At 42.2% G+C, this 26,816-nt stretch overlaps 2 protein-coding genes, 1 long non-coding RNA gene and 1 pseudogene across 4 annotated transcripts; 2 read left to right on the forward strand and 2 right to left on the reverse strand.

The window, feature by feature from the left end:
- Positions 1-520: 520 nt before the first annotated feature.
- LOC137131760 (cocaine- and amphetamine-regulated transcript protein-like) lies at positions 521-2,325 on the reverse strand. The gene is made up of 3 exons (XM_067513488.1): positions 1,923-2,325; positions 1,307-1,390; positions 521-658 (listed from the first exon to the last, which is right to left on the reverse strand). The coding sequence occupies exons 1-3, from the start codon at positions 2,052-2,054 to the stop codon at positions 551-553; spliced, it is 324 nt and encodes a 107-aa protein (XP_067369589.1). The 5' UTR covers positions 2,055-2,325; the 3' UTR covers positions 521-550.
- Positions 2,326-3,497: 1,172 nt separating this feature from the next.
- Positions 3,498-8,100, reverse strand: LOC137131905 (survival motor neuron protein 1-like; annotated as a pseudogene).
- A 4,609-nt stretch (positions 8,101-12,709) lies between these two features.
- On the forward strand, positions 12,710-14,377 carry LOC137132108 (growth arrest and DNA damage-inducible protein GADD45 beta-like). The gene is made up of 4 exons (XM_067514213.1): positions 12,710-12,963; positions 13,125-13,226; positions 13,338-13,560; positions 13,693-14,377. Exons 1-4 carry the CDS (start codon positions 12,920-12,922, stop codon positions 13,804-13,806), a joined length of 483 nt encoding a protein of 160 aa, XP_067370314.1. The 5' UTR covers positions 12,710-12,919; the 3' UTR covers positions 13,807-14,377.
- A 6,245-nt stretch (positions 14,378-20,622) lies between these two features.
- On the forward strand, positions 20,623-26,588 carry LOC137132308 (uncharacterized). Of its 2 annotated transcripts, none has more exons than XR_010915096.1 (2): positions 20,623-22,232; positions 24,582-26,588. It is a non-coding gene; the product is annotated as an uncharacterized lncRNA (long non-coding RNA). The 2 variants fall into 2 exon arrangements; XR_010915097.1 differs by lacking the exon at positions 20,623-22,232 and adding an exon at positions 22,887-23,637.
- The last annotated feature ends 228 nt before the right edge of the window (positions 26,589-26,816 follow it).

Below are 26,816 nucleotides of genomic sequence, written 5' to 3' on the forward strand. Positions count from 1 at the left end.
TGCAGTATTTCTAACATTCCCAGAGAGCCGCGAGGAGAAGACAGTGACTTATTTGGACATAGGTGGTAAAAGTACACAACCTTAATACTCAAGCGCCAGTATTCCACTACAAGTACAAGTAGTACCACTCCAGTGTGTTAAAATGTACTTCAAGTCCAAGACCATCAAATAAGGTGTCTGCAGAAATCTGAAATGTTCAGGTCTTGTTAAGTTTGTGCACAGATTCAAAGAATCCGTTGACTCACAGTTACGCACAGGATAGTTTTTCTGTCACGTTGCGCAGAGTTTCTTCTCATGTGAGGACACTTCTAAATGGGACACCTGGACAATGTCCAGACATTGTTAAAAAAATAAATAAAAAAGCTTCAGGTAAAGCTGGAACTGATTTTAACCACTTTATGCACCGACAGCTAGTAGAGGTCAGTCACAAATGCAGTGTACATCGTAGCAAGAGGAGGGTTTGACGTTAGACAACAAATGGAGAATAGATGGATTTTTTAAAAAATGAAATTTTTAAAAACTTGCTTTTATTTAGTGACGTTTTACAGCTCTACAGACATTTGAGAACAGTGAAGTTACAGATTGTTCCTCTGGGACATCCACAAAGCTTCCCGATCCTTGCACCTTTTCGCACTGCACACTGCTCACCTGCATCACACTAATATGTGGGGGAGAGAAAATAATTTAGTTGGATCGCAATTAGTGAAATCTGTCCCCAAAAGCTTTATATCAGCTTACTATCGATTCCTCCAAGAATGAAATTCTAGACGCAAACTAGATGCATTTATCGTTTTGTGTTCATTTTGTTTGATTTTTTATTAAAAGGGTTAAAAACCTTGAGTACGTTAATGTGGAGTTTTTAAAAGGATTAATATCTTCCAATGTCCAGTGTTTGACACTAAAGTGGTGGAAGTTTCATGTGAGCAGTTCACAGACCTGAGAAACAAGAGATTGTGCAGCTTATTGTTAAAAATATATAATTAAAATCCACACTGATGCAATGTTTCTCCATCATCAAAAACCATGAGGGAGGTGTCTGAAACTATCAAAGGCTTTATTCAAGAAAACGTTCTCACTTTAATTTTACTGCCTGTATTATAGGGTAAAAGCTGATAGCAGCAGTGTGGTCCTGCAAAAATGAAAACTGTGGGTTCTGTGGTTCCATAAAGAGAAGAAGCTATTGAGCGGTTTTATATTTCGAATCATGTGATCTGGGCCGGGAACCAGACAGAAACCTGAAAACCTGGACAAGTAAAACCAAAGCTATGTTCTAAGACGTAATCGGATGCTTAATCGGAATTCTTACCGAAGGAAGCCAGCCGAGTTTCTTCTCCAATGACGGCAGCTGTTTGCTCTTCAACTTCTCTAGAACTTCCTGCAGAGCTTCAATCTGCAGAGAAACCACATCAGGTCACAAAAACTACAACTGCATCATGTTACACACATTTGATTTGATTACACGCTGACCTGGTCACAATACAGCAGCAGACCAGCCAAGTCCTGTGAGGCTGAACTAAGTGAGTTAAACTTACTGAAATCAGTTACCATCTCGCTCTATTCTCACCTGCTCCTCATTTTATCGATTCCCAAAAAACAAAAAACAAGCCCATCACAAACTGCTGTTCAGACCAACATGTAAACCACAGAAAGTGATGAGTGTTAGAGTGAGTGCTGTGTTTCAGACCCAACTGAATCTGAAGATGTAATTTTTCATTATTTTCTCACACTTTATACAGTTGCAATATCCTGCGGATCGAAAGTAACTAATACGAACCAATTATCTCCAACAGAAATCACTGAATCCTGAGAAAAATCCAACAAAAAATAAATTGACTGATTAACTAATCAACCAATAGTGATTCATTTCGGCAGTCTACTTAAAACATTTACGAAATAAAAACAGATGTCATGTCCCCACTCACCAGTTCCTTCTCCTCTTGGGTCTTGGTGGCGTCGTCCTCCGGCGATCGCTCCTCTATCGACTCCTCGCAGCTCGTCACCACCACCAGCAACCAGCAGGAGGCGCTGAGGAGCAGCATCTTGCTGCTCACCATGTCGCTGACTGACTCGAACCAGGCCCAAGGCTGAAGATTCTGGACAGACTGTCCTGTGGACACTGGGACTCTCAAATCAAGGCTTTTATGAGAGGAGCTCTGACGTCAGTTGGATAATATTTACCTGCTGATAATGAGACAATCGGTCAACTCACCTCCGAGGTCGGAGAGGACGAAAGCCTCTGCTCCTTCAAACAGGAAGTGTCAACAGGCTGGTTCCATTAAAGATGGGTGTGTTTAGATGACTGGCAGCTGCATGTGCAAACGTCTTTTGCTGCCACTTTTTACCACCACAGAATGAAATTTACACCTGTTTAATGTGTGTGTTTTATAAGAAGCTGTGAAATGTAAAACCGAACCTGCCAGAAATCAGCTTTCTGCTTGCTCCATTCCTTTCCATGAAAATGTGTCATGTGAGGTGAAACGTTGTATCCATCACTTAGAGCTGCGTCTGCTCAGCTTTTTGTCATGATCTCAGCAGCTGTGCGAACGGGTCTGAACCCACTTTTAGTTTAGAAGTGGAGAACGTCTCTATAGTGAATAGAGAAATAGTGTCTGGGATTTGTTGACGAAAACAAAAATGTGAGAAAAAAAAATCACCTGCCGTATTTTTTTAATGGGATGTCGTTTCTGATAGCAGCTCAGGGTGACAGGAAGTGGTCTGACTCTGCAGGTCTCTGTGCGTCACCGCTTACGTCAAACGACAAAGGAAGGTCCAACATCTTCCTCACAGTTTGACCTCTGACAGACGGGGTCAACATGCGACAAACGGAAGCAGCTCTTCGACAGCGGTCGCTCGCAAAAAAAAAGGTCAATAATGTAACTTTCAGTTTGGATCCAAACAGCCTAAAGCCTACTGCTGTACTACTGCAAAAAACCTTGGAGTTATTTTTGACCAGTATTTGTCCTTATAAATATAAACGTCATTCATATGGCGCCAATTCACAACAAAGTCATTTCAAGACACTTTACAGAATAAAGTCGAGACTATAAAGATGTGTAGAGAAAAACCCAATAATTCCACCTTAAACAAGCTTTAGGCAACAGTGGAGAGGAGAAGAAACCTCCAGCAGAACCAGGCTCAGGGCGGACGACCATCTGCCTCGACCGGTTGGTTATGAGTGGAGCAACAACAAAACGTGGACCAGTAGCTGCACAGCTTCTACGATGATCTCACTGCACAGTTTCCTCAAACCGTGCAGGTTTTTCAAAGCATCCTTTGTTGCAAACCTCCTTTACACAATCTAAACAATGCAAGCAGTGGAAACTAAGGTTTTTGAAGACTGAGTAAAAGGTCTCAGTTTCTCAAATGATGTTGCTATGTGATCTTATTATTTAAAGAACACAGAATTTAAATATATTACAGGATTAAACATCTTTAAACGGCGAACCTCAAAAAAAGTCAGACAATAGTACAAAAACCTTTCCAATATTTTTAATAAAATACTTTTTGATCCAAATACCTTCATTTCACATTTTCTAACAGCAGAGCTTTGTCATTTACAGACACGGAAACACTGAACAAAATTACATTAACACACACCTCTTGAACACAAATCATTTCTGCAGATTCAGAAGCAGAACCATCGAAGTACAAGAGCTTTTCCTTTGTCAAGAACAAATAAAATTACTTTAAAAGAATACGCAACAGAAAAATGTACACACGCAGTGAGAATGAAAGACGATCGTGTCCCATAACTGTCCCTGGGTCTATAGCAAAAAGCAAACAACTAAAAATGAATAAGAAAGCACGAGGATGTTTTCAGGTTTCAGATCTGGGATGATATGTGGTGTCAGGAGGCGTCGACAGCTCTCAACACTACATCGTGAAGCACATATATACTAAAAATGTTACAGTGTGGCTTTAAGTAGCACAAACGACCTGTGCGACAACTGCCAGGCCTTCGTGACAAACATTGAGCAAAATCCTTTTTTAAAAACAGGATTAGAGCAGCTGGGGTCAGAGCGTGTGGAGCAGACTTTGACTAAAGCTGCTCATGTTTCCAAGCTGAACTTTCACATTGTTCTTGTTTTCTGATACTGAAATGTCCTTCACTCCATTATTAGTTGGTCTTTCACAAAACTAGTGGACCTTTGTGAAGACTTCCTGACTTTTAAAGTGGATTTTGGTTTTCCATCAGGCAGATGTTGTGGACATGTAACTGTTTTGGTATCATCTCAAAGAAGATTGGCAAGTTGAGGGCATTGTACCAAAAGGTAATGTGAAAGCACCACAATCATCTCATCGTTTGAAATCTGAGAGGTTTTCCAAACCCTTCTTTGTCTTTAGCCTTTTCTCAAGCTAATTTTGACTCCTTGCTTTTCAGCCACACAGATTAAACAACAATAGCCATTTGATATCCTCCATTGTTCTGGTGAGTACCTCATTAAAGACGGCAGCATTGTGCCAGATCACTATGATGAACAGCTACGTTGGTACTTTTCCAGACCAAGCACAAGTACTTACATCTGAGTACTAGCTACTAGTTAAATTTTAAATGAAAAGCCGCAGACGACAGGGACTGTAGAGTCTACAGAGGAATATGGAAGTAAAAGAAGTTCTACGAAATCTTCAGGTCACAAATGACACAACACAACAAAGTGTAAGAGATCAACAGGTTAATGACGAACAAAACTGGTGGAGGGACCCAGAATTTATATTTAAAGCGTGTTTTCACAAGTGCTGGCATTTACCTGAGTCTGCGAATGTGTTCACAGTGACTCTTGCCTCAGTCTTTGGACGTTGACCTGAACAGCTGCTGGGCCTGAAGACACATTTACACACAGTTACAGACATTTTGAAACAAACCCTACACGCATTATGGTTTGGTCAGGTTTTGTAATTTAGCAGTTTTATTAACGGTTTAAATTTTGAAAACAAACGTCAAACAGTAACAGCGGAGGGTCTGTACTGCACCATTTTTACCAATTGTAGATGCTCAACTGCATTGGTTTAAATTCAAAGTGGACAATGTGTTACTGACCACGTAGGTGCCGGTGTGGAAACCACACATGTACCAGAGCATCAACATGCTGGACAAGGTCTCGACACTAGCAGAACTGCTGGACTCCTTCCCCTCAAACATCCAGAAGGGAGGAGGAGGGATGAAGGACATAGGATCCTGGACAGGAAAGTGTCACAGTGTCAGACTGATGAACACTGAGAAGACTATCAGTACAAATATGTTGGATGGATGTTTGCAAGTTAGTTTTACCCCTGAGCCTGACTGAGGAGGAGGAGGAGGAGGAGGAGGAGGAGGAGGAGGAGGAGGAGGAGGAAATGGTGGGAAGAGAGAGAAGCTGGGATTGGTGGGTTTCTCGGCTTCATCTCTCTGCTGGTTTCCAGTCTTCTTCTCATGAGCTTCTCTCCCTGACTTACTTTGATCCTTGGACGTCTCTTTAACTTCCTGAGACACAAACATAACAAAAACCTTCAACTTTAGGCCAAATCTGTCCAGAGACGTCTTGCTGTGCCAGCAATGGTGATTTAAAGAGTTTATTTCTTGATGTCAAACTGATGAGCATTATAAAAAAAGTGTCTGTAGCTTCATAAATCTTCATTTTGGTTGTTTTTAAGAATTTCTTCTTTCTCTCACTGACTGAAATAAAAGATCTAAACAAAATCTCTCGACACTTGAGGCTCCAGGAAATTGCGAGTGGCTTTGATTCTTGTTTACTGAAATTCTATACAAAACACAACTAATCAAGACACTAGTGACATTAATTATTCCAAATTTCACACTCTTGATGGTTAAGAACTTTGGATACTTTTTACACACTTTCAGACCCTCACGTGTCCACCAGGTGTCACTATTTAGACCTGATAGTTCAGAGATTAAAACACTTGTTTGCAATTGTTTCCACTTGTCCACTGTTCAGGAAGGATTGTCAAGAACAACTGAGAGACTCCCACAATCACCATAAGATTATGTGATGTCACCTCACAGTGGCTGAAGGAAGTACAGGACCCCGGTCCATGTTGTTACCGTGGTGTTGGGCCTGCTGGGTCCACAGAGCTCGTCAGGGTTCAGCAGGCGGTTGAGGTCATGATTCTCTTCATTGTTGCAGTTGTCGAAGCGAACGCGGCAGCGCTGACCTTTGACCCAGAGAACCTCGGCCGGGTAAACCAGACCGTCCTCTGAGAACACAGCCCGAGACCGAGAACCTGGTTTCCAGTACTGAAACACAAACCAACAAAATACCAAAGCAGATTCTACACATTGTCCGTTTTAAAAATGTAAAGCATTTAAATGGCCATTTAGTGCGAAAAGAATCTGACTTTTTACCTTGAGATGGTTTAATTTTCCCAGCAGGGAGACGTTAGTTTTTTAGACCACTCGCACTTCTGGCACATAGCTGAGATGTTTTACTTCCCCGATTGCTGAACTTTCTTATCAAAAATAATAAATGTAGGCCCACAAAAGATGTTTTTGTCAAAAAGGGAGATTTGAACAAATATCTTTTATTAACTTGCAAAACATGGTAAATGGCCACTTACACACACACTGCCATGCAAGGTGCTCACCTGACCCACCGGGAGCAACTTAAGGGTCAGTGTCTTGCCCAAGCTGGGACTGGGGATCGAACCACTCACCCTGCGATCCATGGACGGTTGCCTTACCAACTTTTTGACACTCCAAATGTTTTTTTTGCTGATTTTCCATTTTTACAGATCAGTAAATAGCAGACATTCTGTTGGACATTTACTCAATTGAGTTTATCCAAAGAAAGCAAAAAAGATCTAAGTCAAGGAAAAAACACTGAAGCAAAGTGGTAAGAGGTAAATAAAAAGGTAGGTTATGGTAATTTAACTGGGCTTAAATAACAATTACCTTTAATTAGTTTATAATAAACAGCATCAGATATCTAACATACGTTTTTTTGTTTTAAATGGCTCAAGCGTTTGTATGCGTTTTGCTACCTGAGAGTTCGGACTCTGTGTTTGGGTCCACGAAGGGCGCTCAGGTCCACGTCCTCCTCACTGCCATAGCCACTGAAGCGGACTCTGCAACGCTCTCCATCCATGGACACTACTGTCGCTGGATACACCAGCCCATCTTCTGACCACACCGCTTGACACTGAGCTCCCACCTCCCACTGAAAGGGACAGACAGAGACTCCAGATAACATCACATTTGGTTCATAGGATCGAGTGTTAATTTACATTTTTCCATCTCTCTTTTTTTTTTCAAAACCTCATTTTAAAATCAACAGAAGTTAAAGTCCATCTATGACCAAATTACTTTTAATTCAGAGCTGCTGGTCTCACCCACAGGTGGACACACTGTCTCTTCATGTTGCACTGGATCTTCCTGCTCCAGCTTCGCCCTGCTCTCAGTCTCCTCTGAGGCTCCATCTTTTGTCAGTCCGACATTCTGAACACACAGAAAAACACTGGGTCACAAAATATAACTATATGTAAAATACAGTCACTTGCACTGAAGTTCAGTCACGTTTTAATAAAAGTCAAACTTGCATATGAAAACACTGGAATAGACCAGAAAACCCCATCTGTGGTAGTTAATGGGATTTTTAGAATGACTCCACTTTCAGCCAAGAAAAGATTTGGCAAAACGCAGTTTAGAGTTTTGTAACCACGTCAACCACGTCACGTCAATTTTAACTTAGGAGGAACGTCGTCATTGGTGTAAACCGCACCTACACTGTAGTATATTGTTCTGTTATAGTAGCAGCAGAGCTGCAATATACAAAAGAAATGAACCTGTGAAAGCAGCATTTAGGTAACGTTTCTGTTTAGCACGTTTAACAGCCGTTCTGGTTTATATGCGCCAACTTTGGGCTGTTTTACATTTGCCAGATTTCAAATAACTAGTTAGTACAACATTCATTCTTGTGACTGTTAATAAAAACAACTCCACGTCAATTTTAAATAAATGCTCTTGTTCTTGGCACAGTGCAGGAGCGGTTAGCACTGCTGCCTTACAGGTAAAAGCTCCCCGGTCAGAAGAGTTTTCAAATTCTCCCCGTGCTGGTGTGGATTTCCAGTTTCTGGCATAATGCGAGCTGTGGAAGGCTCCAGCACCATGAATAGGATCAAATGGGTGGATGGTTGTTTTTCACCACTGATTTGCAACTCGAGCAATCTACAAACTATTTATATGCACGATTCTAACAGTAGAGCTTCGTGCTGCTGCTTCTCATTGTATTCAAATGTAAATCTAATGTTTGGATGTTGTAAAAGAATGATGTGGAAATTTTAATTCATGTCATGAATACTGTCACAAACTCCCCATAATCTCTACTACGCTTCATCTACTGTTACTATAGTCTCTTGCAGATGAAGACACATCTGAGCAGTCACACAGAACACGAAGTTATCAGAGAGGTCACAAGTAGCCTAAAGGTCACTCATTCCAAATGATAGTTGGGAAAACTGCACATGGGATAAAATGCAAAAACCTTAATGTTATTAATTGGATTTGCAAATCTTTCAATCATATTTCTTAAAAACACCCCTTAAAAGTTTCCTGGCAAGCGAATTAAAATGAAAGCAAATTTAATTTCAAATTTATAGATTAAAAGCCCAATAATTTTCAGATTGAATCAGTAGAATTTCATTTTTTGCAACTTTAGTTCTTTTGATTTTATGTAGTAAAATTTAAAATACTTTTAATGCAAATGTTCGTCTTATGTGAAATGTAATGTAGTCGAAGTAACATGCTGCAGGAAATGAAAATGTTCAAGTAACTAAGTCAACCCTGTACTTTGCAGAGATTTACTACTTTGTTACTTTCCACCCCTGGCTGCTTGACACTAAATGATTCCGAACGATGCTGCAGAAAAATGCAAATGGTAAATCAAGGTAAAAGTATTTCCTGCTAATTAAGTAGCAGGCTGAAGCTGCCAGAACATGAAACAGGAGCAGTGTATTCAGAGACACTACATGAGCCACCAGACTGTGAGGGAAAAGCCAGCAACGTAAGGACGTGTGAGATAGAAAGAGGCTGCAGAGAGCTGCAGGAAAAACTGCAGACAGCAATCAGCAGGAGAGTTCACACTGCAGATCCAGCACACACACACACACACACACACACGCTTTCACAGCTGATGTGTGTATTGTCAAATTAATTAGTAAATTAGTCAACGTAATTAGTCAGTTTGCGGATTCTGAAACTAAATAGTAAATTTACAGTTAAAGAAAAAAAAAGAAACTTTAACACCAAAGCTCAGATTTAAAATCAACCTAAACCTAAACTTTCATCCAAGTTGTTTAAACTTTACTGTGACATTTATTGTATATTTTAAAAAAAAGAGCATGTTCTATTTTAATTTAACAATTTAAAAGGAGATACAATTTTTGTTTTCATTCTGCAAAAACTTTAATTTGAGATATTTTAAGTTGTTTAAATATCGTTGTTTCATCTAAAGTCACTTTTATTCCTTAAAATTGCATTAAGCTTTAATTTTACAACTTAAAACACTACAATTGTTTTACATTTCATGCAAACACTTAAACGTTTGATATTTTACATAACGCTTGCTTTAACACTTTAACAACATAAATGTCTGGATGTTTTACTTCTGAAAATGCCTTAAATATTACTTTTATGTCTGAAATGCTCTTTTATGTTAAACTTGTGGAGCCTGGTAACTTTTCATTTTCCACCTTAAGCATTAAAACTGAAATTAAAACCCTTTGACCCTCATTGATTGATCTAAATAGTGCATTTAATCTTTTTTTAAATCAAGTTTAATTTTACCATCCTAACACACTGTACATAAACTTTAATAGCCAAACCAAAAAGTCCTTTAAATATATTTGTTTATCTATGAAGTTACTAAATCCTTTACCCTTTCTGCAGAGTTTCTATCATGTGATAATTTTCTGTGCTTAAACTAATTAAACTCAGGTATCGATGGGGATCAGTGACTGATTTCATCAGAGCTGCATGAGATCATTTGATCAGTTTATGTCAGGAATTCACACCTTTCCTTAATGACAGTTGCTTTGATGTTAAAAAGCCTTGATTGGCTCCTGATCAGTCTCTGGATCAATAATCAATCAGCTCCCAAACATTTTCTCCTTTCATTTGTCCTGACAAGTCTTCATGTGTAAATTTCAGGATTTATTCTCCAATACAGTGGTTGACTAAGTACTGCATAACTAAGTACATTATTCAAGTACTGTTCTTAACGATTTTCTTTTCGTGCCACTTTTTACTGCTACTCTAAAACATGTAGGAACTTTCATTACTTTACAAATTAAGATTTTTGCAAAGAAAAACTACTATATTCCAAATTTTAGTCCAAATTTTGGGCCTGGAATCTTGACGTGTGAACTTTTTGTAGCTTTAGATGAGTTTAAACCTTAAAACATTAAGGTTGAATGAATTAGACATAAACAATAAGGTTTAAAGGACTTCAGTTAAAAAATATTTAAAATATAAAATCAAAGTTTAAATTAGTAAAAGTAACAGAAAATGAAGTTTTGCCCACGTTCAGTGAATATTGTAGAGCATCTGGCATAATAAAGATTTCTAAAGAGTTTTTAAAAGGAAAGTTAAATTGAGTTTAAGTGTTTTAAGGCATCAAATTAAATATTTCTTAAGTGTTTTTTCCCTTGTAAATCTACTTCTTCATAAATATACTATATCATATTTTGGTGATTTAATTTATTTTACCGAGTTTTTATTGTGTAAATCCTAATAATTGGATGGTAAGAATGTAAGAATTCCAAATATTTCGGGGCTCTATTCACAAAGGGCAGATGGTTGCAGAGCAAAACACAAACACATTTTATTACCCTAAACATAAAATAAGGAGGTAAATATATACACGGGCAGCATTGTGGACATCTGGGAGCAGCTTCAACAGGATGAGATGTTACAGAAAAAGAATGGCCGAATGGTGCATGTGTAAATATCTCAGAATTAATAAAAAAACACCTTGTATGAACCGTCCAGCAGGCGGCAGCAGGACAACAGAGATATTCATGTCCTTCTGCAGAGCAGAGCTGTGCAGTCATGAACCTCTTTGTCATGAAAGCAAATTTGTTTGTGTCATGATCTCCACATCCATTCAATTTGGATTGAATGGAGAAAATGTAGAGTTCAGACAGTGAAACACACATTGCAGAGTCAGACTGTGGATCAGAGTGAAGTAAATGTGCAACAACCGAAACACCTTTGGAGAAGCTCCTGCAACCAGATCAAGAAATTCTAAAAGCCCATAACCCCATTTATGAAACCTCCGGAACTTACCAGACTATTTTCAGAGAAGATAAAAATTAAATATCATTTGAACAACTTTCAGTCAAACTCCTCTCAAACTGGAGACCTACATTCTTTATTTTACACCTAAAACCTGCTCAAATCGTATCATAACGTGGACTGAACTGTTGATTTTAAATTTGATTTAAAATACTAAATTCGTCATTACTCTAATGTTTTGGAGGTTTAAGGGAGGATGTGCAGAGGCTCTTAAGTCTGAGTAAAGTGTAAGAGCTCTTTGTCACAGCAACATGCGCAACTGCAGGTTTGTTTCGAGATCATTTCGGGTTTAATACGTGGAAACCCCTGGAGAATCCACCCGCTGTTAAAAGTTTTACTTGAAACTCTTCAAAGGCAGAGAATCCCCCCCCCCTCCATTACCAAACCACATTAATGTATCCTGAAACTTTCCCAAACCCCCTCAGGTTTCCCACCTCTATAGAAACCCCCATAATCCCTTTCTACACGTGTGCCAGGTTAAGGAACCGGTTTCTCAGAGAGTCCCTGTAACGCCGACGTGTTAAGACTTGTTCTGGTGGTTTTACTGCTGCACTATCACAGCGTAACCAATGAGGGGCGCTTGAGACCTGGTTTTGCGGCGCACACGGTTCAAATGAGTCCTGCGCGGCTCTGATTGTGGAGAACAGGGGTCAGATGAGCAGTGTTCACGGCTTTGTGACAGTAAGATGTGTCGCGGACACATGAAACATACGTGTGCATCAAGCAGCATGAACATTAAAAGCACAAAGCTGCTGCTCCGCTCTGCAGGATGCGACAGGCTTCGGCCGGTAAACGGCTCTGATCCTGTGACCCGGGATATTTTTAGCCTGGATCGAGGCGTCCTGGAGCTGCAGCAGCAGCAGCAGTGGCCTCAAACGGTCTGCAGCAACACACACACACACACAAAATCCACTGCGAGAAGCAAAACTGTCATCTGAGTTTCTCGTGAATTTCACCTCGTGTTAATCATTTTTCTTTACAAGCCTTTTATTTATGGCTCTTCAACCTGCAGCCGTTACAAATTCACAACCTGCTCTGCCCGCGGACCCGTGCTCGGACACGGGGCCGATCACCCGCTCGGGCTCCTTCCCTTTACGTGGGCCACGGTGCGTGTGTCTGCAGCAGGAGCCCATCCAGGGAGCAGGGAGGGGAAAAAGCAGGGACATTTGGAAATTCCTCCACTCAGAGACAGAGAAAAAAAAAAACTCCCAGTAAACAACCTGGAAGTGTGAGGAGAAAGGGAGAGAAACGAGAGGGGGGAAAGCGGGGGATTCTCCGAAACCACCACCCCCACGTGGGGCCTCCGACGTTGGCCAATGGGTGCAGAGTACGGGGGACGCATTGATAGCAGTGGACCAATGAGGGAGCGAGCATTGTGGGCGGTGACGTCCCGCCTTGAGCAAGATATAAAGTCGGAGAGTTTCAGCTTCGTCAGGCACAGATCGCTCTGCTTGTTCACGGACTTCTCGCTCTCTCTCTCTCTGACTTTGACTCTTTTGGAAGGACGCAGGACCTTGTCCTTGTACCGATCTGGATTACCGCTTTGTTGGGACTTTATTTCGGGACAGCAGCCTCTCCGCGCTGTGGATTTTCCCCATTAACCTGGATCTTGTGGATTATCTTACTGACTTCAGCATGACTCTGGAGGAAGTTGTTGGATCTAACAGCACCGAGAAAAAGTAAGTTTCTGTCCGTGTGAGTGATGCTGATCCTGCTCGTAGCATTTCCCCCACATTTAGTGTGTTTCTGGGACACGTCCCCGTAGACTTCAGGGCGTTTATTGTCACGTTTGCAGTATCTGTATCCGTATCTGTTTCTAACCGCCTCCGTGTTTCTGCAGGATGGAGACGGTGAGTCAGGCTCTGGAGGAGTTGCTGGTCGCAGCTCAGCGGCAGGACTGTCTCACGGTGGGAGTGTACGAGTCCGCCAAACTCATGAATGTGTAAGTACCGGCTTTAGATTCATCCAGCCTCCGCTCTCTTCCTAAACCTGAACGTGTTGAACGTGTTATGATGTCCATGTTAACCCTGGTTTGTCCCTGCTCCTCCTGCAGAGACCCGGACAGTGTGGTCTTGTGCGTCCTCGCCACAGATGAGGAGGATGAAGACGACATCGCGCTGCAGATCCACTTCACGCTGCTACAGGCTTTCTGCTGCGACAACGACATCAACATCCTGCGGGTGTCCGGAATGAGGCGGCTTGCTCAGCTGCTGGAGGAGGACACCGAGGACAACAACGGCAACGAGCCCCGCGACCTGCACTGCATCCTGGTCACTGTAAGTCTAAAAACCTAAGACGCCTTTTAATGGCTTCTAGTGACGTTTAGTGAGTTATGATATGTATCAGTTTTATAAATATTCAATTGTGATGCCAGAAGTCCAACCGTCTTTTCCGAACTGTCTTTGCAGAACTCCACCGTGCAGCCTCTTCAGTGCCAGGCTCTGCAGAGCATCGGCAGCTTCTGTGAGGAGAGCCGCTGCGGGAACCAGTGGGTGCCCTGTCTGGAGCTGCAGGACCGCTGAGCAGCGCCGACCGGAACCGAACCAAGTCGAACCGCCGTGGTGCGGTGAGAAAGAGTGGTCCAAACAGCCATCCTCGTGCAAAAGAGGAGTAACGGCGTTTGAGTAAAGACAGGGTCCTGACCGAACCGGGAGCCTTCCTGCCGCCCAAATGATGAATGGGTGACTGATGTAGCCGGGGGGGGGGGGCGCGCGGGATGCCGGTACCGGTGAAAAGCGGGGCCCACTGTGCATGAGGCTTCAGGTCCTGGAGCTGTAGAACGGGCGGGGGAGTTCTGATGAACTGTCACGTGACTGAGTAACACCACCAGGATTTGGTGATTGAACTGAAACCGGCAAATGAATGAACGAAGGGGGGAGCAGCACCTGAGCTGCAGGTGTCCCACTGTCTGCTCACACACGAACTGAGAGGAAGATACAGAGCTTGTGACGTCATGTTTTTTATTATGTATTGTTATTCGTAAGGCAATGGAGTTACACACTGATGTCATATCTGAAGTGACCAGATTTAATAATATGAGTGAATCCACATGTTGACCTATTTCATTTGATGAATAAATCATTGAAGGAGAAAGTCTGATTTTGAGTGGTTCATCCAACTGTGTGTGGTGAGATTTTTGTTGTAGACTAAAGGAGCAGTACTGCAGTAACAAAGTATTTTGTTGCTGCAGATTTCTTACACGTGTGCCTCATGAGGTTTATGCATAAATTTGAAATGTTAAAGTACCTCAGAAATGTACTAGTGCCTCCAGAACTGGGTGAGGATTGTGGTGATTGGGTATTTTGCACTGAACTAATGCCAACATGAGTGTCTGGACCTCTAGAACTAGAATTATTCGGTCTGATGGTCCACGGTATTGATCTGGAGGAAAATAGTCTACACTCCCAGTATATGGAACCTGGATCCTCTCACCTCATTTCTCTAAAAAAAAACCCATCAAAATAAAAGTCCCAAAATAAATATCACTTAACATATAGCTGGTTAAATTAGTGCTATCAGATGTACAAATGTGTCATAACTTGCATAAAATGACAAATCAGTTTTGGCTGGTGACTCCTATGGTCCCACTTCTTTATACGAAGTACCACAGGGATCGGTTCTAGGTCCTCCACTGTTCTACTTTTGGCACATAAGTTTATAACAGTTTTAAACTGATCAAATGTCCCTTTTTTATATGAATAATTTCAGCTGTGTGCAACCAGTTCATCCTACAGAGTTAAAACCTGTTTACGTTATACTCCGATGTATCAAAGTGACTCACAAGTGGCTATAAGAAGAGATGTTTCATTTCACAGTGAGACATCCACAAACAACTTTCCACTATTCTGCCTGCAGAGAACTTGTAAGCTCCCAGTCACTCTTTTTTTTTTTTTTACACCTGTCCTACTGTCATAGCTTCAGCACAGCCTGTTCAGACTTCAGCTGCTTTCAATGCTGCACCAAAACTCGTACATTTCAGAGCAGATTTCGAGATGTTTGGGTGTCCACATACTTTTGAAAACGTTCTCCCGCAAACCTGTTTTGTAATCGTGGCTGCAGAAAAAAAATGGATGGTTACATGAGGAGTGTGTTGGTGGAGATTTTCACACAGGCTCAGTTTCCATGGTGCTGTCTGAAGTGTGTGTGTGTGTGTGTGTGTTCGTTCATGGGGTCGGTAAACCTGTAGTCATGTTGCTGCCTCGCTCCCTAGGTTTCTAATTCCAGTCAGCGTGTGTTGAAAGTGAAACAGTTCGTATCTGGACACTTCAGGGAAAGACACAGTGAGCAGCGGGGGTGGAGCAGGGGGGGGTTGTCCCTCCTCCCTCTGTTATTGCGAAGACTATCTGCAGTACAGAGCTGATAAAGCTGAAACCTTGGAATTACAAAATAAAGCATGACTCACTTCTGCCGACTCATGTTTGCTTTGTTTTGAGTTATTTTTGGAGAAAGACGTTTCTGCAAGTCAGTGTCCAAAAAAGAAGCGTTTCATGATGAAAAACACGTTTTGAGGGGAGGTCTGGACGCACATGCAGAGACGACGAAAGGACAAAAACAGCAGGTTTTAGTTAAACAAAAATGACAGCGTGCAGCAGAAGGCAAAAAGTAGAACCCAACCAGAATCGGGTCCCGACCAGAGCTACGGTAACCAAACGAAGGAAATCAATCCAAAATATAAAGGTCACACAAGCAGCAGCACAGTTGGCAGCTTCACGGTCTTTTTAACCAAAATGTGATTTATGTCAGAAATAGTTTAGACTTAAACGCGGAATCAGGTAACTGCATTCTTCTCTCAAACAGGTCTAACACCTCCACCTGTACCGGGAAAGCAGGTGAGAGTTTTCATATACGCGGAAAGAAGGGCTTGATTCTTTCAGACAGGTAAACAGGGAAGTACAATCACATCTATAGGGAACAGGAAAGGAGGTGTTTTAAAATGCAGGTGACAGACAGATCTTCACTCTCTCTCTTTAACATCAACTGACATGAATGTTAACATGGTGGAAAAGACCTGAGGCAACTTAAACAATGAGTTAAAAAAAAAAAAAGAAGAGAGTTCTCACATGAACAGAGCTGAACAAAAGGTGAATTCTAAGAAGATGGGACAAACCAGCAAAGAGTGAAGGGACAGAAATGACTCCCAGGTGAATGGAGGGAAAACCAAACAAAGGAAGTGCAGGTAGGAGGCGTGTGTGACAGGTCTTAATCAGGTGAGTGGGAACAGCTGAATGTACCTGGCAGGTAACGAGGGGAGAGAGTGGGTGTGGCCGAGAACAGCTATGTGAATGTGTGGGAGAGCAGATGGTGGGAGGGGGAGAAACCAAGGAGCCAAACAAAAGTCCAAGTCTAAACTGTCTCAAAAGTTTAAACATGTAAAAAACATCTTCCTCCAAACTGCTTTAACAGTTGCACAACTTACATTTATTGTAGTTTTGTTTCATCTTCATTTTTAACCTGTTTGTGTTTATTCACAGAAGTCACTGATTTCTGTAGTTATATCTCTTTGTAAGGTTGCAAAACAATTGTCTTGTTTCTGTTGCATCTTGAAATGACGCCTCACTTAACTTTTAGCATCTGAAACCTTAACAGAGCCATTTTCTTTCTCTTGCACGTCCTTTTTTTTTTTTTTTTTTTTTGCTTTACTCCTAATACTCCGAAATATTTTCACTCAAACTGTTTAAAAAGTCTCTGTTGTGTTTGTCTCTGGTCAAGTGCTGGAGTTTATTCTGCAGTCGTGGAGCTGATTGATGAGACTGATTATTGAGGAGGAGATAATCCATGAAGGCTCCTGTAGGACGTCAGCAGCACTTTGTCCTCAGTAATTCTCTCCTGGCAGTGGAAGTATCACCAATATTGTTTTGTTGATTTCTAGTTCACTAAATTCCAGGCAGAGGCCATTAGAATAGGAATGAAAAACTGATCCTACACAGACTATTTCACCTGTTGCTGTTCCACCGAGAGTCTTTCTAACCTCAGTCAAAAAGAATCCAACTCATGGAAACATGCTGAGTTCTGACCTGCAGACACCTCTGATCCAATGCTGCTACTTCAGGTGACTGATCACCCGAAAGTAAAGCAACATGATGGAAATAAAAACACCTACAAACGTATAAAATAGAGACATAAATGATGCAAAGTGATGCAGAAACTCGACACAGTGACCAGTGCAGACAGAGTCCTGCAGCATCCCTGTAGCTTGTTTTTCTGCTGTTGGGCTGAGACCACTACTCGCTGAGGTTTCTTCAGATGTTAGTTTAGGGCCTGCAGCCCTCTGGATGTGCAGACACTGATAGAGAAACAGCTGCATTAGTCTAATGTTATTTTTAGCTTCAGCACTTTTGTGTCTCTGCAGTTTAGGTTGGTTCCTCTGTTTCTGTTTTCACTTTGCATCAAGCACCGTTCACACTGTTAGTTCAGAGTAAATTTACAGGTCCAGTCTCTTATACTTTAGAGTAATTCTCAAAGTCTGGCTCTGACTTCCGAGCCAACATGGTACAAAATGTTCAGTACTTTTATTCCATGATTTCAGTATTTTTATCCAGCATTTAATAAATAAAACTGCACTGGAACAGCTTGTTATCGGCTGTTCCTGACCTTTGATGGTTGTTTCCTGCAGCTGTGATGTTTTTCTCTCCGAGCTTGGGTGGTTAAATATTCCTACCAGCTGTGTGAAACTGAAGCTCGGCCTGCAGCCAACTGTGCACAAACAGCCGCCGGCCTCTGTCCGTGATGTCACGTCCTGATGTCACATCCGGCTGTAACTTTAACCTCCTCCACCCCACCCTGTGTGGAGGTGACAGGGACTCCGCCGCTGACGCCACAGGGCTGTTTGTTTTGGCTGCTGGGCCTCCTCCACTCCTTCATAGGCTGCTCCAGGTGACGGACAGCTGAGCTCAGCCAATCGCCTACAAGAATTCAAAGTTGGAATCTTCAAATGTGTTTCAATTTCTTTTAAACTTGAATATATGAAACTGAACTTTAAAGTGACCGGGAACAGTTGCAATAAGCCGTCTAATGTATTTAAAATGCAAAAACTCATCTTTTTATTTTTTATTTTTTTTATTTCTCAGTATTTAAAAATGATTAGATGAGCATTCAGTAAGGAAGATTTTAGTGAATTCATTTGAGACCAAATAAGTTAAACTGATCAGAACAGACTGTCCCGTTAAAATAGGTTGTAATAAAGGATCTGACGGTGCATCGCTGACACTAGCTCATTAGTTACCGTGGAAACGGCAGCTCTAATTAGACCCATGCTAAAGTCCGTCCTCACTGAGTCGAGGCTTTGTATAGATTGATGTAAAGGTTTGTTAGTTTTTGTGTTGAATGGTTGTAGAAAGGCAAATAAACAGCTCAAGGATTCAGACGGAGAAATAATCTGGTGTATGATGGAAAACATTACAACAGAACAGGACGAGCTGTGTGAGTGTCTCACACTGAGACGGACGAGCGTCTTCGGCATCACGGAGACTCTGTGACGAAGCTTCTTTCACACGTCGACTCTGTCACATTCCTGATCAGACGTTCTCTGAATTCTTCCCCTCACACTTTCAGCTGCTGTGTGTTAACTCTCAGTTTCATTTTAACCTTTTTAACCTTTTGACCGGGTTCTGGAAAAAGTCGACAAGTGTCTGTACTTTGTAGGTAAAAGCCACAAATAAACTTCTTTGTGTTTGCATTTACGCTATGACTATGACTGAAAGTGAATTCACTGCCCCGCTGTGCAGTGTTTTCTATCTATTTTAATACAGTTTTGTATCTCTATAAACAGTATGAAGCAGCAGAAAGTGGAAAAGGTCTAATACATAACTACAGTTGTTAAATTTATTTACCGTAGTTACTTTTCCCCACTGTCTGCAGTGACAACACCACAGCAAACTTACACATAGCACGTAAAAAAAACTTACACAGAGCTACAGATGAATGGAATAAAACAATAAAACTTCCCTGTTTGTGGACAGAAACAACACAGAAATCTTCTCTCTACTCTTCTCATTTACAACAAATACAAAAGGCTGTGAGACAACGTCATCTGACCACAGTGAATTCAAATTACTGCAGATTGTCTGATTGTCTAATCGTATTTTTCTGCACATTTTGCCACCTCACACCCTATACGATAATAAATATTCAGTTCAATTCCACTTTATTTACATAGCTCCAATTCACAACTGAAATCACCGTGAGACACTGCACAGATGTATAGAGAAAGTGAATATGGAGAGTAAATCTTCCTTTAACTTTTACTATTATTTCCCATATGGATGTTTCCCTCGGTTTGATGCAGCTGCAGTGGCTTATCAAGACATGAGGAAGTGTAGCATCCAGTTCCACACTGCAACACAAAGTAGCACCATAAAGTGGAATCTGCAGCCCAAGGCTTCTCCTGCATTATCCAACAAGCCCTTTAACCTAAATATTGAATATTTGAATATCTTAACTGACCCACAGAAGCGTTTGTTGAGAGAGCAGGCAGCAGGTGTTGAAATTGAGCCATCGTGTACATAAACGCCTGTCTCGTGTTCCCTATAGCTGCTAAATGGCCTTTGTCACCTTTGTTCAGGTGCTTTTCTGCTGCAACAACCATTAGGGTCATATTTTAACGGACGATCAAATGACACATTACTTTTATCCACGATGCTGCTTGTGCACAAGAATTACAGACAGAATTAGACAAAGGTGTTGTTGCGTCTGATTTCTCTGCAGGTCACAGAACGTTTAGACTCCTGGAAATGTTCTGTTTGCTTAAATGACCGTTTTTCTTTCCATGTTTGAACATTTCGGTGCAGAACATCCACACTGTGTAAATACTCACTTGCATGCAATGAAATGCTTTTGTTCCCTGCTGCAGGAGAAAACATGACAGTGCCACGAGAAGGAATGTTCTCATTTCGTAAGACACAAGTGCACGATGGAAGTTTTTAAAATTAAATACTTTAGCCGCATATCTGCATGTGCTGCATGTAAATGTGCTTGTATAGGATGGTTGTCGTGGTGACACAGTGTAAACAACCAAGGGTGGGCATGAGGATATGGATCTGAGGACAAACAGCTCACACCCACAGTGTACACTGAACTGAGCTGATCTGACATCAGTGATGTACAGACACAGTGTCTCTGATCTGATGGAAGGAATTTGTACCAGCACTAATCACGTCACACACCCACAGTAATTTTCTGTGTGTGTGTGTGTGTGTGTGTGTGAAGAAACAGGGAGTGTCAAGACCTCGGAGAACATGCCAGTGCTGCAGGATCATAATCAAATACTCTTAATGTAGTACCGACGGCCCAGTTTACAGTTCTGATACTTTCTATTTCCCCTCCAGCACAGTAATCTTACACGTGCAGTCACATGCACGATGAAATGTACACATTCAACAGCTGCTTGTAAAACGCATCTCCAGCATTCAGCTACTCATCAAAATTGTTCTGTCTCATCTTGGGAACGCGTGCGTCACAACCTGGCTCAACAGTATGCGACAAAGAAGCGAGGCCACACAAGGTTCTCAAGCAACTCAACATATTTTAATCGAGCACATAAAGATTCGAGTTACGTTTGTGAGCAAATAAGTGTTGCATCCAATGTTGGATGGAAAGTGTGAAAGACAGGTTGACGAGACAAAAAGAGAACTCAGCAGGCAGCGCAGGGGAAGAGCGTGAGCCGATCTTTAAGGCCTCCTTTACAGGAGGAGGCCTTTTTTTAGGAACCTCAACCCAACTGACACAGGTGTACGGCACCTGTGTCATGTCTAAATCTCAGCTCCACCCACTGGCTTCCTGGAAAACAGGGAAAAACACAGCCAACCACACCTGGACAAAGACAGAACCCAGATCTGGCTTAGGCCGCCACACATGAGCAAACCATGTCCACTAACAAAGGCCGTGGGGGGTGTGGTTAAAAGAATTTAGGGCAGTCTTCTTCAGAGAGGAAGAGTCTGGGTTCAGTTCTAGTTCCACTTTTCACCTGACACGTGTCACAGGGCTGCAGGTAAGAGTAAAACACAGCAAACAAGTTTTTATACATAGTATCAAAAAATATCAAAATACTCTATCTAATGGTATAAAACGCTCCCCAAACTTCTGTTTAGAAAAAATCAGTTTACCTACGGGTCAAATCTCTTGTTGAAGCTTCAGGAAGGACGATGGTTGTAGTAAAATGCTAAAAAAGTCAAGTGACAAGAGGCAGGACATGTTGAGAACTTTAAGTACTTTAAATTGAAGTAACAGTTTGCAGCTTTTAGAATAATAATTTAGAAGAAATATTGTGGAAATGTTCTGTTGACGGTATGTTGTGGTACAGTGGTTGTAAAATGTGTCTCAACCAGCAGAAACCCTGACGATGGAGGCAGCTTCAGAGATCAAGCGGCTCTGAGGGTAAAGATCTACAGGAACGTGTTAACAGACAAAGCAAGGATGATTTGTAAATGACACATTGATTGACAGATACAGTGTGTGCGGGGTCTCTGAATCCCACTTATAGTAAAATCACAAATCTTCTGCCGTTTTGCATCATTGAACATGTCGTAGCCTTTAAAACAGGAACTCTCGTGGAAATAACGGGTGGCCCTGCTCGGCAGAGTGACGGTAAAGACCCTGTGAGTGATCGGCTGCTCTCAGCAGATTATTCTCAGACTGTTCTCAGAAATAGCAGCTTTATTTTTGCACACACACTCATGGAGGAATTATTAGCAGCTCAGTGTGTCACACCAACAGCTATTTCTGTTCTGAAGCACCATCCAAGATCAGCCCTTCATCGCGTCACCGTGGAAACAGATGGAGCACCACGATTGGTGCGTTCGGGCAGTGTTGGAGCCGTGGGAGCCGTGGGAGCCGTTGTCGCGTTGGTTGGATAACGAGCAGAGGCCGAGCCGATCGGCGCGTCGACGCGTTACGTAGGGGGGATCCTGCTGCAGCGTCACTGCCCATGTAAGGGTGTTTCAGGATCTGAGAGGTGAGTCACTCAGGAGGAGGAGAGCGGAGAGGAAGCGAGGAGGAGGAGAGGAAGAACAGATCACTGATGAATGTGTGAGAGGTAGAGATCGCTGCAGCACCACAAAAACACATCGAGCAGCAGAATAGCAGCGTTTTGACGCAGAGTTTGGGTCAGTGAAAGCAGCACGAACAGCTGATTTGTCAGGTCACTCTGACAAGGAACTCATTTGTTTTCTTTTGCTGATACCCTCTGTGGGGAATGAAGGCTGCTGCCATGATAAACCCTGCAGGTTTATGGCTGATTCTGGTCTGCTTTATAGTCTTTAAGGAGTTGAATGACAATGCGGTCAGCGGTCTGTTGTCATGATGATCTACAGAGATCACCGGCTGGATCTGGACCTTTCCTCAAGTTTAGTGAAGATGTGACTTAGAGCTTGTTAGTCTCAGGGTGCAACTTGATCTGGGATGTTACTTGGACCATGTTCCTCATGACCTACAACTGATTTAGGACTTGATGGTTTCAAGTCTTGACTTGAGACATGTTGGTCTTGAATTCAGACATTATTGTTGGTCCCACTTTGAGACTTGCTACCTGTGTTTTGGGCCTGTTGGTCCTGACTGAAGACTTGTTATTCTCGATTAAGAACTGGGGACTCGTTTCCTTTGACCCACAGTTGACCTTGGCCTTGATTTGGGACTTGTTGGTCCCGATACATTGGATTTGCTGCTGCTGGTTACTTTGATCGTGGGATTTGAGACTTTATGGGCAGTTTCCCGAGATCCACCTGGTTTCCTGTCAGAAGTTGTATTTAATTAAAGACACAGCTCAGTGTTTCTGTTTGTGTTCATGTCAAGATCCCGATGACCTGCTGAACGTTCACGTGTTCATCTCTCAGCCTCCTCCGGCAGCAACATAAACACACACGAACCAGTCATTAGACCACTTCCTGCCTGTGTTCTTGGGAGGGGGGAGTATGTGTGTAGGGGGGATTTACTGGCAGTGAAACCAAACCACCTCTCGCTTTCCTGTTTGTGCATTGTAAAACTATAATTCAGCTTCAAGAAGATTCTGCAAAACAGCGGATCCAAATCATTGCTCTCATGCCAATGATGGAGTCGTTAATGAGACTCAGAAATCCGGAAGCTAAACCACGTCTACCTCCTGAACCACAGAGTTCCTGAGCTTCAGCTCCTGAACTCTGCACTCCGATCAGCTCAGCAGTGAGTTTTACTGCCTCATCACCAGAAACAGATTAAACGGCAGCAGCCATACAAACACCTGCCTCTCTAGTTTAATGGTGACTGGCCTTCGTTATCTCTGCCGCTGTAAAACTCTGACCTTTATGGCCGCAGCAGACGGACGGACCCAACCTCAACAGTCAGAGCATTATTTCTGTCCTCGCATTAACTTCTCTGAGCTGCAGGTGCGTCTGTCCTTTCTCTTTACCAGCGACACCTGTACAAATAAATACCGCACAACACAACAGCTCCACAGCAACTTTGCGAACTTCAGGGCTAAATTACAAAAACTATATGTTTTTTACTGAGGTCAAATAAAAGCTGGTGTTTAGAAAAGGTGCTTCCTCGGCCTACAAGGTGGCCCAGAAGTACAACCATAAAAAATGTTCAAATGAAGCCAAGAGCTTTAAAACGTCTTTCTAGACAGTGACAGACAGACTGAGTCACGGTTCTTTGTCTATGTCTTTGCAAACAAAGCAAAGATGAAAACACCTTCCCTGTTGCAAAGTAGTTGGATATAAATGCAAGTTGGGCATTTTACATTAGACAGAACCAACAGGCAGCTCCTCCTCAGTCATGCAGTCTTTCAAGGGCTTTTTTCTTTTTTCGTTTTGCCGACAGATTCTTGTAGCATCTAATAAAAAGGGCTTGTATTTGCTGAAAATGCTGTGGTCTAACTACAGCTTCTAAATCTAAATGGCTACTTCCTCATATGAAATAATCTGAAACTGGTACAGCTGCGGTTTGGTGCACAATGCTTTCTGCTCTGAGAGCATTTTGGTGATTGCACCTCAGTTTTTTGAAATGCCACTGGTTCAGCGATCAACTAATGAATATAAACACATGCTACACCGAAGGAGAAACTAAAAAAAAGTCTTTTCACGACTACTATTGTCCTTAGTTCCTGCAGTGCAGCCGCAGAAAAAAGGGGCTGTAGGTTCAGACTGTCCATCAAATGGAAGTGAATAAATCAGTGATTCCACATGTTTTCATGCTTGAATAATCAGACCTGATCTGATGTGAATCACTGTGGCCAGGCAGTGTAAACGTGGCTGCAGAGCGTCAGTTTGAACCACGGAAAAAGAAAATACTCATGTTTACTGTTCCACCTCTCTCTCCCTGTTCTTAGAGCGCCGGCTCCTCCGCCCTGATTCCTCGTCCCACACTTCTCCGACTTCGTCCTCCAGCTTTTCCACTGCAGAACAAACACCAAACCACAACCTGGAGGCTCCGTTTCACACGCACGCTGGTTTTCTGAGGCTCCTGCACATGTAAACAGTGATTTTAGAGAAGATTCTGCTCTTTACTGCAGCTGCTGTGATCACAGACACGACTTCATCTGTCTTCACTTTGCTTTGATTAAACTCTACATGATTTGCTGTTGGTTTCAAGTTTACTTACAGGTACAAGTACCTCAAACTACAATACTTACAATAATTCTACTGCAGAGACCCAAATGAAATAGAAAGGAACATACTGTGTAATATATTTGTGATTCCCTCCCAAACAACCTGAGCTGAGAACAGAGAGGTTTTTCTTCTGCAGCTCAAACCGTCTGAACTATAAATATCTCCTCTGGACGCCAGCAGTTATTTTTATCTTAGCTGAGGCTAAATTTACCAAACGGGCGCCTCCCCACCCGTCCCGCCGCAGAATAACCCTCGCGCCTCCTCCCCCGACTCTCCACTGTGGGGCCACAGGAGCCAAACCAGAGATTGGAGAGGCCACAGAATAAGTGTGTCAGGCTGGTTTCACTCAGAGAAACAGGTCAAACTGAAAGCAATGAAATGTTGAGCAGAGTCTAAACTTCACTGCAAAAATCCAAAAGTTTCAGCGGACGTCTGTCTTTGATGTAGGAAAAACTCTACCACGTGTTCCTTTGGATTCGGTGTGTTTTTATAGATCTATAAACACTGCAGACCTCTACAAAGATTATCTTCCCTTTTCTACCAGGCATGAATGATGAGAGCACCAGAAACAACAAAGAGAAAGGACAGTTTGAGGAAAAAGAAACACCGGCTGTAACCGAGCTGAACAAAAGCTGCTGCTGGATTGAGATTAAAATTAAAACTGCAGTCTCATCCAAACACCATCACAGAGTCTCCATTCTCTGTGTGGACCAGCCACAATTACAGACTGTGTGCTGAGGTAACCCCTCCACCCACCCACCCATAGCCAGTCTAACCCCGCCCACCAAAACGACACTTTGATCTCCAACCAAACGCCCCCTCCCTCCCTCGGTTGTGCTGGAAAACCCTCCTGCTAGTTTTGTTTCTGTCCAGGCCACAAACCAGAGGGACTCTGCTGGGCATGGAACACGTCCTGGAAAAGTTTGGAAAAGAAGCAGATTTGCAGGTTTTGTCTAAAGTTAGATCTTTTCGGGATAAAACTTTACACTAAACCAAACAATCGCATGTTACCATCATGAATATTTATATTGTTTTAGGCTATTTCTGTTCAGTAATTTAGATTTATTGTCTTCTGTCAATAATCTATATGTTTTAGAAAGTAAAATGAGCCTTTTTTGGCTAAGTACTAATTATATTCAGCAATACAGACAATACCAGGGTGAAAGAAAATGGAAAGTGCCACAGGTTGATGTGGCTGTTTGTGGCTGGCAGCTTTGCACAATGGAAGAAAAAGAGGGAGACTCTCATCAGACCGGAAGGACAACAACCGGACTCCAACTTTCCCCTAACTTTAACCAGTTAGTCAGTCTGGTGCTGAGGTCCATAGAGGAGCTGGGTGCAGAAATACCAATGAAAACAATCACAGCCCCGACCCTGAGCCTACGTTACGAGAAATGATGAATGTTTCTACTCATACGACACTGTATCTCCTGAATGTAAGTGAATGGAATGTGCGGACGATCCCCCGCTGAAATCCAGCTGAGTTTCTCCCGTGAGGACGATTCTCACTCAGACGATCCCCCACTGTTTGTTACATGTGTGGAAGGAAACTTCAGACAATGACCACGGCTGATTTCTTACACTGTTCAGAGTTCAGAGGTCTATAAAGCACGAGTAAAAGATGCATTAATAAGGAGGTTAATCATAATATGCCATTTGAACCTATTGTTATTAGGAAAGTGACTTAACTGTGAGTAATGATTAAAGGATTTTGAATGCAAACATCACCGATGTTCATTCCCTTCTTCAGAAAATGTCGGTGTGAGATCCAAAGGTCAGAGGTCAGCAGCTTTGCAGTTGTTAATTAAATTAAAAATGAAATGGACTGAAGCAAAATGACGGCAGGTCTAACATCCTAAAGTAGATAAATAAATAAAAACGCAATATGAGTTTGACAGAAGACTAATTATCAGCCAGTGCGAGTTTTAACATTTCAAAACGAATAATTTGAACCG

The sequence above is a fragment of the Channa argus genome, chromosome 8 (assembly GCF_033026475.1).
Source record: "Channa argus isolate prfri chromosome 8, Channa argus male v1.0, whole genome shotgun sequence".
NCBI lineage: Eukaryota > Metazoa > Chordata > Actinopteri > Anabantiformes > Channidae > Channa > Channa argus.